Source organism: Ruditapes philippinarum, unplaced genomic scaffold (assembly GCF_026571515.1).
Source record: "Ruditapes philippinarum isolate M1 unplaced genomic scaffold, ASM2657151v2 ctg4772_1_1_1_1, whole genome shotgun sequence".
Lineage (NCBI taxonomy): Eukaryota > Metazoa > Mollusca > Bivalvia > Venerida > Veneridae > Ruditapes > Ruditapes philippinarum.
The window spans coordinates 44,527-58,423 of NW_026861813.1; the positions used below are offsets into that span (position 1 = coordinate 44,527).

Below are 13,897 nucleotides of genomic sequence, written 5' to 3' on the forward strand. Positions count from 1 at the left end.
ACTTTGGTCGCAGGGATCTGAATTTTGCGTGCGACACTCAGCCTCACAATGGTGAACATTTGTGACAAGTTATATTGAAATCCCCCTATGAATGTAGAAGTTTTGCTCCGGACAAGCATTTTTGTGTGACCTTGACCTTTGACCTGGAGACCTGGATCATGCATGGAGCAATACATATCATGGTGGTGAACATTTCCAAAAAGTATTATAAAAATTCTTCCATACATGTAGGAGATATGTTCCAGACAAAATCTGGTTATTTCACCATCTTTAGTGACCTTGACCTTGCATATATTGACCTAAAGTACATGTGTCATAGCCGTAGTCATGATAATGACCATTTGTGTTACAATCCCTCAATAAATGATGATTAAATCGTCCCTATACACATCTTCATATTTTTATCTAAACTTTGACCTCTATGTGTGGCCTTGACCTTGGCTGCAGGGACCTGAATTTTGCGTGCGACACTCTGCCTCACAATGGTGAACATTTGTGCCAAATTATATTGAAATCCCTCTATGCATGTGGAAGTTTTGCTCCGGACAAGCATTTTTCAATGAGCTCTAAGTGTGACCTTGACCTTTGACCCAGAGACCTGGTTCATGTGCGCAACACTGCTCCTCATAATGGTGAACATTTCTATGAAGTTTCACTTAAATTCCTCCATACATGTAGGAGATATGCTCCGGACAAAATCTGGATATTTCATCATCTTTAGTGATCTTGCCCTTGTATATATTGACCTTAATTATATGTATCACAGCCATAGTCTTGATAATGACCATTTGTGTTACAATCCCTCAATAAATGATGACTAAATGGTCCATATACACATCTTCATATTTTTATCTGAACTTTGACCTCTATGTGTGACCTTGACCTTGGCCGCAAGGACCAGCAGTGCGTTCAGTACCCATTTTACGTTAGCCAATCACCGTTACTGTTACGAAACGGTTAATCGAACGAACCGTTTTGGCGCAAACGTTTAAAGATGGCGGACAGGAGAATAATATCAGCGATTTTGTTAGAAGAATTGGCGGAAGATGACTTATTTACGCAATTTAATTCTAATCAAACATTGGCAATGGATGTCATGAATGGTTCTCTAAGTATGTATATTCAAATTTCATGTTATTGTTGTTTATTTGCTGTTAAAAACACATCTTTTCACCCGAATTACAACGCCGGTTCAAGACTTTTTAACTGTCCGGGAAGTCTCGTCAAACTTTTAGATTTCCCATAGTGATAATGGACATATGTAATTTGTTTATAGTGGCGTTGAGGTAAAAAAACTGTGGCGTTGAGATAAAAAACTATCATTTTATCCATATTAGTCTAATTAATTCGGAAAATTTTGATGCCATGAAAAAAATCAACGTTTCCCTCAGTCATTGCATATGTTGTTTTTTTCGGATCTCAAAACATTGTAAGTGTAAGTAGACTGTCGGACTATGCTCCCTACATTTTATGCAAGACAAAACAGTATTTTAATAGACATGGGCTCAGGCTTTGCCTATTTTTAGCGGACTGTTTTGGTGGTCAAATATTTCAATTGTGAATAAAATCATTTGGCAATTTGTAGCCAAAGTTCTATGGTATCATGGTCATGTTTTGAAATTATAGGACATGTTGGTGTCAATGTACAATATACATCAATACACCTAATCACTGTTTCTATATAAACTGTTTAAATAGCCAAGGTAAAATGAGTGTAAAAACACGAGCTGTCTCCCTTTTCTTCGTGTAAAATCGTAATTTGTAATGCTAAAAGATGCAAATTTTACCATATTTAAACGCAAGTTAATTGTGATTTATTGTCCAATTTTAATGTTTATTACACCAATGAAAAGCTTGTGATCTTTGTTTTATCTCAGTATGTAATTCAACATCTCTTTAGACACCAAAAGTATTAAAATTAATTGTTTAACCTACCACATGTCACGCCATTTAACATGATCTATACAGAGAGATACACAGCTTGCATAATTACTGATAAGTATCTGAAAAGCCTGTCGTCTGCTAGTTTTGAAACTGTCAATTGATGTATACATCGATATGTCTAATTTGTTTTCTTAATGCATATATGTATATATACTAGTCTATGGATAACAGAGAATGGAGAAAACTGTGTTTTCTTGATATTATTTTGTCTCTTATTTTAGATTTTTTATAACTTGCAGATGCTGTTTCATTGGTTGTGTCCAGCAATAGTGATCCAGTACGTGTTGAAGGTTATGTGCCTGAGGTTGTTTCAATATACTCTGATTTAGAGTTCAAATCCCATTTTAGAATGCAGAGATCAACATTTGAGGTAACCACCGAAAGCAAATTTGTTACACAATGACATTTACAATACAAGCAACTGACATTAAACAGAAATAAATGGATGAGTGTCATAGTATTTTTGAAATACCTCTAACTGTTATGTTGGGAATTATTTGGTATCTTGTTACCAAATACTCTTGATACTTTCCGAAGTAAAGTAAAAGTTCATTAAAGTAAATTGTCTTCCTCTGTAACTGATAGAATCATTGTTGAAAATATTTGAACCAATTTTTCTTTTACTAAGTTTGCTTGTTTGTTTGATTGGGTTTTATGTAGCACCGACATAGTATAGATCATACTGCAACTTTCCAGCTTTACTGATGGAGGAAGACTTCAGGTGCCCTTTCGTGCATTTTACAGGCACGAACAGGCACATGAGAAGAACCACCGATGTTCCATAAGCTAGCTGGATAGCTTCCTCACATGAATCCACAGTCCCTGTCAGGATTCGAACCTACAGTGATGAGGGGCAAATGGCTTGAAGTCAATGACCTTAACCACTCGGCCACAGACGCCCCCACTTTTAATAATTGATATACATTGGTGTTACTGTTTACTTTGTTTTGTTTATCAAAAGCCATTCATATTAAAGTTTAAACATATTTAAATTTGCTCTTCAGATGTTATGCACAGAAGTTGCTCCCGAGTTTCCTAGAGAGCGTTCAATTAACCTGGAAACAAAGATGTTAGCCACCTTGTGGTTACTAGGTACACAAGAATGTTACAGAAGTGTGGGAGACAGATTTGGTATGAGTAAAGGTAATTCTATACATGAAATATCTATATGTATTTAATGCCCTTTTTAAACTGGCAGTCTGGATAAGCTGAAACTAAATTTTGATAATTTCATTGTGAAATTTCCAAATATGTAGTTTCACTGTTAAATAATTCCAAAGTTAGTGCCTATGTTTTACTGTAAAAGTGATTACAGCAATTAACTAAATAAGTTTGTAAACATGAATTGATTTATCAGAAAAACCATGGCCCAGGAGTGTTATAAAGCCATTAAATAGAAACAAGATTAACTTACACTAGTGTAATAACACTTGGAACTTGATTTCATTTGCGTTATGTATATATGCATACTTATAAAGCAGCTACACTAGAGAGGCATCAATGGAAAATGGCTATTTTTGCCAGTTTGATGTTCTTATTTTGATTATATGTGATAAATATAATATAACATTCACCAGAGGCTCGCCTAATGTAATTTTATTCCACTCATTCAATTAATTTAGTATATATATGTACTTATTTTGCATTTGAAAAATATAAAGTTACTTACTCAAGTATTGACAGATATTTTAAATAATGTTTTGTAGACATTGGGATGTGATGTATTTAACATTAAAAGGACAAGCATGTAAAGTTTAACCAATGTAAAAGATATTTGAGCCGTGTCATGACAAAACCAACATAATGCGTTTGCGACCAGCATGGATCCAGACCAGCCTGGGCATCCGCGCAGTCTGATCAGAATCCATACTGTTCGCTATCAGTTTCTCTACTTGTAAGCGAACAGCATGGATCCTGATCGGACGGCGCGGATGCGCAGGCTGGTCTGGATCCATGCTGGTCGCAAACGCATTATGTTGGTTTTGTCGTGGCACGTCTCATTTGTTGAAACCTATAAATTGAAAATGCAACTTGAAACTAATTTCATCAAAAGATTTTGCATTAACTTTAGTTTATTATATGTTGGTTTTGTGAATTAATTATTGACAACTTATATTTTACAGGCACGTTACACCTCATTGTTCAGCAAGTTTGTCGAGTGATTTCAGACATGAGAGAAAGTTACATCAAAATGCCTAGGACCAGACAGGAGATGGAAAGGGTAGAGAAAGGGTTTAGAGAAAAGTGTGGCATGCCAGGAGTTGTAGGTGCTATTGATGGTACACATATAGCCATTCCAGGGCCGTCTGATCATAGGTCATCCTATATTAACAGGAAGGGGTATCCAAGCATGCAACTGCAAGTTGTGTGCGACAGCCAACTTAAGTTCCTGGATACCTACACTGGCTGGCCTGGATCTGTGCATGACGCAAGGGTGTATAGGAACAGCTCCATATCCGAAACAGTGTCTAATCTGCCTCATGATAAGCATCTTCTTGGGGATTCAGCCTACCCGTTGAAAGTTAATATGTTGGTTCCATTTAGAGACAATGGTCATTTAAATAGGGTTGAAAAAAAGTTCAATAAAGTACACTCGTCCACTAGAGTGGATGTTGAAAGAGCCATTGGACTGCTCAAGTGCAAATTCAGAAGGCTGAAATACCTTGATATGCTTATGGTGGAGGAAATTCCAGTAACTATCACATCTTGCTGTGTTCTCCACAACTACATATTAGAAAATGACAGTGATGACTTTGAGGAGTCTGTTGACGAGTTCAATGGTGGGGACTCCAATATTGATCAAAATGAAAATACGGAAAATGTTAGTGGCCAGGCTGAAGAAAAGAGGCAGCATGTTGCAAATCTTCTCTAATGCCTATAGATATCATTGAAAGTGCCTTTACTGAAAGTGAAAATGTCATTTTAGTGTGGTCTAACTTTTGTCAAGGTGTAGCATATTTGCATATGATTAGCTAAGTAAAATTGAATATATTAAGCAGTTATTCTTATTAAATGATGCTTTGCTGTATCAACTTACATGAAAGTTATGATATGAATTATTCAATAATTGTGATTAAATTTATAAAAGCTAGTACTTATGCTAGTGACAGGCTGATTTCTTAGCATATTCTGTTAGTCTACTCTAGTCAATTAGTACCTGCCACAGGACAGTGCTGAATGACCATAGTGGGACTGTGATTGTCTGAGTTGCGAGTTATTTTCACTTTTTCTGTACACACTATAAATTTTAGGAAAAATTGTAATGCATGGAGTATGTTACAAAACTTAAAATCTTAAATGTTCATGAAGTCGAAAAGAAAAATGGCAGCCTGACTAGACTCGAACCAGAGACTCTTGGACAACCTTTTCGGATCTTTATTGTTATTCCCACTGGAACCATAGTTGTAATTCCTTGATTTTTGCTTGATACCAATATGAATATTATCTAAATGCACATGTATCCGTTTATGTATACAAAAGATAATGAGGCATTAATTTTGGCTCTACAATTATCATATTGATGTGTGAATGTAGATTAAAAAGGTTGTTAGTGTTTTAAAATCTGAACTTAATTAAATTGTTATACATATCACAAGATGTTGTTTGTCATTACTCATATAAATACTAGTAATTTCTCCCATTCCTACCTTATAAGTACCATACATTCTTATCTACATAATTGAAAGGAGTTGCGATTTGAAGGTAATACTGTACATTGAAAGTCTGTCCAGTGGCCATAAGTTATTTCTAGATATATTATGATAACCCAGTGTTCGAAATAAGCAGTAATCCTATAGCCTCAGACTACTAAATTTCTCCTCTGGCTACCTACTTTTCACAGTATCAAACCCAACCAGGCTACTGTTTTTTCAGAGGAAATATAAACAACTGTTTTGAACAAATGAATCGTGCTAGTGAATATTCCAATCTGGTAGTCCGACCAGCCGAGTCGATTTGAATCCTTATTTCTTACACTAATAACCTCGTATCACAACAGAGGATAGCATTCTATAGCTTACCAAAGGTTTGCTACATGATTGATTTTCTTTACACGGAGCGGTCAAGGATAACCTACAAAGTGCAAGCACTTCCAGTAGGGTCCTAAGCAGATTCCAGAGACAGCTAAGGAATCCGGGAACCAGTCCTTAGCTCTTATTGAATAAGCTCTTGGTTCTATATGCCCAGTGTATAGCACTCGTACATGGGTTTCTTACCAGTTTACATCTAGGTCCTTGGGAATCACTGAGTGCTTCTGAACAATCAAGGGTGTTACCCAGGATCAAACCCGGAACCTCTGAGTGACAAGTCAAAGGTCTAACCAACTGCGCTTTCATGCCATATTTATCTTTGCTATTGTTATATACACATGCCTAATTAACATGTTACCAGCAGAAAAATGCATGAGTTTCAATAAAGGATCCTAAGAATAGTAGGCCAGGTTATAGAAGTGTATATGTGGTCACAGTCACCAATGTGTAGTGCTTAGAACACAAAGCCAAAAGCATATACAGTAACAAAAAATTTTATTTCAAATAAAAAATATGAAAGATACATTCACTTATTTCAGTAAACTTTTACCACAAAAAAAAAGCAAATTTCCAAACAATCATTCATTTCTCTACAAACAGCATGTCCACTCAATTTTAAAGTTCAATTTTTATATTATTTACAAGTCCACATCTGAACACAACAAGTCTACTGTTTGGCTAAAGCCTCAGCAAGGGTCTTAAGAATGCTGTTCCGTTCTCGTGCAATGGCAATCATTTGCCTATTGCTTTCCTCCAGAGAGTCCATCCGTCTATTAGCCTGCTCAGCATAGGCTCTGAACCATTCTGGAGGCTCACCACTCCTTTTCCTCTTTCTGTTCAATACCGGAGTCTCTGAACCGCCAGTTGCTCCATTGTCAGATGGTGATGGACTGTGGGTTCTAACCGGAGTTGAGGGTGACGAAGGCCTTAGAGAAGGTGAAGGGGTTCTGATCCTCAAAGTAGTTGGTGGCAGTGGAGGCTTACTTCTATTATTAGTCTCCGACAACTCTGTTGTTTCTACAAAAAAGATATATGCATTAAGTTCAGGGCTGTCATTATTTTTTATACATGTATGTTTAATATTCAATTAATTTGCCTGTTTTTCACTCTTTCTAGGACAGTCAAATAATTCCAGTTCTCGGGGCCAGTGTCCTTAGAATAAAAGACTGTTAACCATTTCCTAAATATAGATATTGCACAAATGCCTCTGACATCAGACCCCTTCAAATCATCAAATGTTAATTATAAATTGGTACAAATTTTTTCCTTTTACCAAATCAATGCATCACACAACAAGTCATTAGATAAAGTCTAAGAACACTTATTAAATGTCAAGTAGTTCAATTTATATTAATGCATGTGATATAATCTCTACAAAAGTGTAACAAGGGAAGAGATGTCAAAAATAGAAAGCTAACCTCGAACATTTTCTGTAGAGCCCATTACTCTAAGTGGTCTCACTGCTGGGTCACCAGCAAGAACCTCGTTCATGGCATCAAAATACTGCCAGGTACGTCGGCCACGTCCACTTTTCCCATTGTCATCTGTGATAACCTTGTGTCTGTAAGAAAATGAACTTAAAGGCTGAATGAAAAATTATTTTTTTGGAAATAAGAATTACAAAGTCCATAACTCTGCTTTCCTATATAGTGCATTCAATAATATAAAAATATGGCCCCATTCAGACTTCCTTCATATAAAGTAATGTGACACTTTTATAAAATAATAAGAACAGTTTGGTTGGAGTTTGGACATGGCACAAGGTCTCTATGACAACTACTCTATAGCAGTGAGTGCGACAAATCACAGATATTGATATCAGACATAAGTAATCAGTCATTTACAAGAAAGAGCTGCCTTGTCATTTCGGAATCAGATATGTTACTTGTGGGAAATGACAACAAATGTGCTGAAACCAACAATCAAACATGCACATATTTATTGAGTGACTGACATCTGAGACAGCTGATACTTTAGTGGTGTGGGTAGAGTTTAATGTTGCACCAACACAGTATAGGTCATATGGCAACTTTCCAGCTTGACTGGTGGAGGAAAACCTAAGGTTCGTCTTAGGGTATTAGTTCTGGAACAAGCAAACACCTAAGTAAAACCACCAATGCTCTGTAAGTTAGCTGGATAGCTTTCTCGCAAGAACGAATTCACACCCAGAGCTGTGAGGGGCAAGTGGTAAGAAGCCAACACCTTTAACCACTCGGCCATGGACGCCCCTCCTGATACTGTACTAATATTTCATTCTGATACATATTATACATCAAGTTCAACTAACCTGTGTTTTAATGCACGCCATTTACTGTCACAATGATGAGGCTGAAAGTGGTGGCCTTTCTCTTCCATACCCTTAGATATTTTTATCCAAACATCTTTTTGTTTGTACAAGTTGTTATTGAACAACTCTTTATGTTCTGAGTACAAACTTATCAAAAGGAGGACAGCCTCATGACTCCATGTGATTGTACCTACAAACATAAAACAAGTAAAAGATTCATGTCATAACTGGAAATCTGCGTATTCACAAATCAGTATGCAAAAAATGGATTCCTTGAAATGTAAACAGGTTGGAGTTTAGTCCCTAGTATTAAATTTAAGATTTTTTTTTAATTAGCATTGTGTGTATGCACATGAATGCCCCCACATTTCAAGGTTTTGTAACTACAGAGAGACAGACAAGGACATATCCATATGCCCCTTCCCTACCCTGTGGGGACACAAAAAAAATGTTTTGATGTGACCACAAATTTAACAATGTTACTTGCTTAAATGATTTACGTGCGTTAATATAAGAATAAATACATAAAATCGAGATATTGATACCTGTCAGTGTACAGACAGATGGACAACATAACTGACGGACAAATCCATATTCTAATTTTGAAATAGAAGCAGACAAGAAAGTTAATGAAGACTATCTGTTTGGAGACATTTTTGAGACATGTATACATATATAAATATACACTAATAACAACACTGACCTTGACTGCTCCCTGTTTGATTTGTATTCTGGGAGAGATCAGTCTGTTGACTGTCATTTTCTTCTGTAGTATTAAGCTGAATCTCATGTCGTATTTCTGCTAGTTGGTCTTCCTGCCTCTCGTTTCTTGTTTTCTCAGAGTCTGAAAAACAAAGTTGAACATTAGTAAAGAGACCAAAATTTCAACATGAAGGAAAAATTACCTTGTAACATTTTTAATCATGCTCAAGTTGTTTAATCAATAATTATTACTAAACTCTCAATCATAAATGATAAACATTCAGAAATATTTGTGCTGATTCATATACTCTTTATTTCCACTCTTCAGTGATTATAACATATTTTACAAATTTATACATATACAAAATATGTATTCTGAGATACTTTATTTGTACCCGAATGCAAAAGGGAATAATGAATATATTAAACTGATACATTTCTGTTCAGTGCTAAGACAATATGGACAATATGGGAAATATGGTATATCTCAAACTTTCTAATGTTAGAAAAAAATATTATTAATCTCTATTATAGCTGTCATATAAGTGATCAATAATATCTTTATCAATATTTTTAAAGGTGAACATCTAAACTATGTTTACGGGTGTAGACTATATTGGAACAGAAAAATTGTACTACATTAATTTTGATCTTAAAGAATAAAATTGCCAGACATTTGACATTTAAATAGACCTTGAATGTAAGATACTGTTTAAAAGTTTACCTGTGTCTTTCTGCACAGCCTTTGCCACCAGCTCATATGCATGATGTCGTACCATAGCATCTGCAATAAACATAAAAAATAAAATCATTTTATTAAAAAATCATCTTAAAAATGTGGTAGTAAAGCGTAACATGTTTTACATCAGTGCTTAAAGTGACTCGCAGTCATACAAGTAATTTTTAACTTGTTGCTAGGAAAATAAACCAGGATTGTATTCATTGTATTCATAAAATCTATAGATATTGTTTCAATTCTCACTTATGTCAGGCTATGGTAAAATGTAAAGTCTTAACTTTGTTATTTAAATTGTATGACAGTGATTATGAGTAGCACAACTAAGATGACTCTTAAAGTCTTAACGATTTGTGCTAAGTGGCAGATAAATCTTTGAAAGACAAAGATATAACAAATCCGGAGAAGTAGGCATATGTTGAATATAAGGAAAAGAGGTGCTCAAATGTAATCCTTAAGTTTATACATAACATCTCTGTGATACTTCTTTACACGTATTGTTTAAGTTTGGCAAGGAAGAAAGCTCAGAGCAACATATTTATAATTATGATATAATTGTAAAAGTATTCTTTAAAACGAAGTTTTGCCATTTAAAGCTATCAAGAGACGAGTATTTAAGGCTATCATTTAATATGAATATGAACAGCAATTCTTTTAAGAACAACAATTTCATAAATCATACTTTATATCATATGAAAACAAAAGACTCAAGATTATACAAAAAGACATGTCTATCTATAAAAGTCATTATTGAATAACAATTAAGAATAAGAACTTACCATTTGAATTAAGTGCTTCAACAATATCAGCAGTAACACTTACAGTCACTTCTTCATTATCAATTGTAAGCTTCACTAGAAATGTTCTGAAAGCATAATCATATTATCAAAATAAGCAATACTTCTCTGACTTTATTAAGGAAAATGAATTACGATAAGGCTAGGGTTTTAACTTGAAAATACAAACGTACATGTATAAAAAAATGAGTGCAAAGATTATTTAATGCTACTTATCTCTTATCATGTATATGCGTGCTATGCCAGCAGTATTATCAGAATTTTGCTTCACAGATTTTAAACATGTTTAATAAATTAAAGATTCAACTCAGCCCTATCCAATTTGGCACGGGTCAACTCGGCCCACTTTTAAAAAAAGAAACATATTAAACATATCAAGACAACTTTTTCTGATTACTTGCATGTTATAATGTATAATGTTATATGTATGTATAATTTAAGAAAACATCTTTCCATGTTTGCCAATATATTAATTATGTGGTTACAACAATAGAGTTATAAAACAAACCAATATTAATCAATATATTGAAAAGTGGACCGAGTTGGAATAGGGCCGATCTAACCCCGATTCAATAACACAAGCGAGCAACAGTCTCTCATTATATAATTTAATTTTGAAAATCATACACATTTGCAATGAACGAATCATCATTTACTATAAAATAAAATCTAGTATCAATACGTTAGAAAAATCGTAAGCATGTCCAGTGAATTTTTTCTAACATTATTTTTTGTTTTGGATAAGTAGTAAGAAATTAATAAAACAGAATACTTTAGGAGTAAGCAAATGTGATTTTATTTTGTTTCGCAACCAAAAATCAAACCTATCGTGTACATCAACACTCAAAAACATCATTTTCCTAGATTTCTTTTATAACGTTGTTGTTGTTGTTTTTATAACTTTCAATGATCGCTAAATATTGCGCGTTTTTTCGAGTATTTTATCATATCAATTTAGTTTATGGGTGAAAGCGATCATCTTCCGTAATTTGCAAGTAAATTTCATTAGTAAATTGGCTTAAATAAGACAAAATTTGATTTTTTTTGAAGAAAATTATAAGCAAAACTTACTCATCCGCCATCTTTGTTTCACTCGCTAACTACATACTAAAACCGTTAGCTATTGGTCGAAAACGTTTTCCGCCAACGGACCGTTCAATAACGACTGTTAGCGAATGTTACCGAACGTTGGCGAACGTTAATCGTAACTGAACGCACTGCTGAATCTTGCGTGCGACACTCCGCCGCACAATGGTGAACATTTGTGCCAAGTAATATTGAAATCCCTCTATACATGTGGAAGTTTTGCTCCGGACAAGCATTTTTCAATGAGCTCTAAGTGTGACCTTGACCTTTGACCTAGAGACCTGGTTCATATGCGCGACACTGCTCCTCATAGTGGTGAACATTTCTATGAAGTTTCATTAAAATTCCTCCATACATGTAGGAGATATGCTCCGGACAAAATTGGACACCGCCCGACCGCCAGGGGCGTTCCCATTATACGTCCCGTTTTTCAATAATATTAGTCGTTTTGAAAAAAATCATATTTCAACTATTTCAGACGTTGAAATTTATTTTTTTTTCAAAACGGCTTATATTAAGTTTTTTGATATATTATAATGATCAGTACATGTGCTGGGATTGACAAATATACATTTGATTTGGATTTTAAAGGCGTTTTAAGCTCTAAACCCCATGTGTCTGTGCACTCAACATTATAATTTTCTACAAACTACACTTTTTATTTGATATTCAACTTAACTACGCAAAGACAAAAATCAAAATTAACAAGCAGAGTATTACAAGCAATACAAAAGTCCATACCGGTTAGAACCCACAAGAAATATGTGTTAAGTTTCCCTGACAAATAAAGATTTTATGTTTAAACAACAGTTAATCAAAAAACCAAATTTTTATCAGGATTAATGTATAACTAATGTTTCAACATTCCTCTATTTTAAGTCAATTTGTTGGAAAAGTTCCAAATTCTATAACATTGGTCTCAGGAAACAGTTTTTAGAGACAGAGATGATTTGCTATATGCCAACACATTGCAGATGCTATCATGGCTTCAAATTGGTACTCTGTATTAAAATAACTAACATAAAAGAAAACCAGTCAGTTATCCCCTCTTGAGATGTCTTATTCATAATGTGCATTGACAAAAAGAAACCTTTTATAAAGTTATTCATTCATCTACACTTTCTTCACTTGTGAAATAAGACAGCAACATATTTGCTTTTCCTTCTGACAGTTCCAAGCATCCCCACCAATGATCCATTGTTACAGAACTTGAATACCGAATCTTCTACACATAAACAGAGTTTGACACCTACATAAACATATCATCATAATCAGGTGGTTTCATATGGTCCGGATCTGGCCTAAAATATAAAGACAATCGAAACGTGAAATTCTTTGTAATCAAGTCTGTATTCTGATCTTTATGGCATAAAATGTGATTAGAAGGCATCATACATCATGTACATAGTATCAAAGTCTTACACATGTATCTATGACTATTATTTCAATGCAACATTATGTAACAGTTATTATAAAAATATATAATACATGTAATAGTTGAGAGAGGGTAATGCTTTAAATAATTTTAAGAGGTTAAATTGTGTTATTTCACTACAAAGTGGTGGTGTAACCAAACACTCTGGCAACAACAAACTGTGAGCAATTTTGAATAAGAAAATATAATTGATAAACACATTCTCTATTTATGTTGCCCTGTGGTGTCAAGGTAAGGGATATTAGATTATTTATTTACCCAGGTCTCTGTCCTGGATGGGTTCCAGGTGGTCCAAAAGGATCAAACCTTGCACCTGGTGGAACAGCCCCTCTGAAAAAAATTTTAATGGATTTAATACCAGTGAAAGCAAATAGATTGCACTTACAGTTTACTGTTACCCTCAAATTTCCTAGATAGTCAAAATATACTATGGATGTACCTTTAACTTACAGATATTTCAAAATGTCAAATTTTACCATTTCATATCTAAATGCTGAATACTTCTTAACCCAGTGCTAAGGGGTGTGGATGGTAACTTGCACTTCCCAGTATCGTCCATGAACAGGCTCTGCAACATTTTCAATTTTTGTTTGTGCATTCTTTAGGGATTTTTTATTTCTCTCCTTTTTTGCACTAATGTAGTTCCAACAAGCTTGTAAGAACAATTTCAAATATCCACAAAACTCGGTAGCTGACTCATTAATAAAATGAACTGCTGCAGAAAAACAAGGTTAGGGGCATTTTAAGCTTAGAAATTTTATGTTTGATATTTGTTTTTTAACTTTTTCAAGTTATTGGAACTACACTAAACTCAATAGAAACATTTGATTATTATGTATCAGAATCAATTCCACATACTGTGAATTCACTTTATTTCGTGGT

The 13,897-nt window shown here is 34.4% G+C and overlaps 2 protein-coding genes and 1 long non-coding RNA gene across 4 annotated transcripts; 1 reads left to right on the forward strand and 2 right to left on the reverse strand.

The window, feature by feature from the left end:
• Positions 1-897: 897 nt before the first annotated feature.
• LOC132716907 (putative nuclease HARBI1) lies at positions 898-5,525 on the forward strand. The gene is made up of 4 exons (XM_060700241.1): positions 898-1,112; positions 2,184-2,314; positions 2,949-3,087; positions 4,068-5,525. Exons 1-4 carry the CDS (start codon positions 995-997, stop codon positions 4,814-4,816), a joined length of 1,137 nt encoding a protein of 378 aa, XP_060556224.1. The 5' UTR covers positions 898-994; the 3' UTR covers positions 4,817-5,525.
• Positions 5,526-5,860: 335 nt separating this feature from the next.
• On the reverse strand, positions 5,861-11,712 carry LOC132716908 (uncharacterized). Of its 2 annotated transcripts, XM_060700242.1 has the most exons (7): positions 11,566-11,712; positions 10,477-10,562; positions 9,686-9,745; positions 8,963-9,103; positions 8,260-8,449; positions 7,391-7,533; positions 5,861-6,989 (listed from the first exon to the last, which is right to left on the reverse strand). In XM_060700242.1, exons 1-7 carry the CDS (start codon positions 11,574-11,576, stop codon positions 6,640-6,642), a joined length of 981 nt encoding a protein of 326 aa, XP_060556225.1. In that variant the 5' UTR covers positions 11,577-11,712; the 3' UTR covers positions 5,861-6,639. The 2 variants fall into 2 exon arrangements, with proteins under 2 accessions (XP_060556225.1, XP_060556226.1); XM_060700243.1 differs by having other exon boundaries at positions 10,520-11,712.
• An 8-nt stretch (positions 11,713-11,720) lies between these two features.
• On the reverse strand, positions 11,721-13,430 carry LOC132716909 (uncharacterized). The gene is made up of 3 exons (XR_009623886.1): positions 13,274-13,430; positions 12,287-12,881; positions 11,721-12,253 (listed from the first exon to the last, which is right to left on the reverse strand). It is a non-coding gene; the product is annotated as an uncharacterized LOC132716909 (long non-coding RNA).
• Positions 13,431-13,897: the final 467 nt, after the last annotated feature.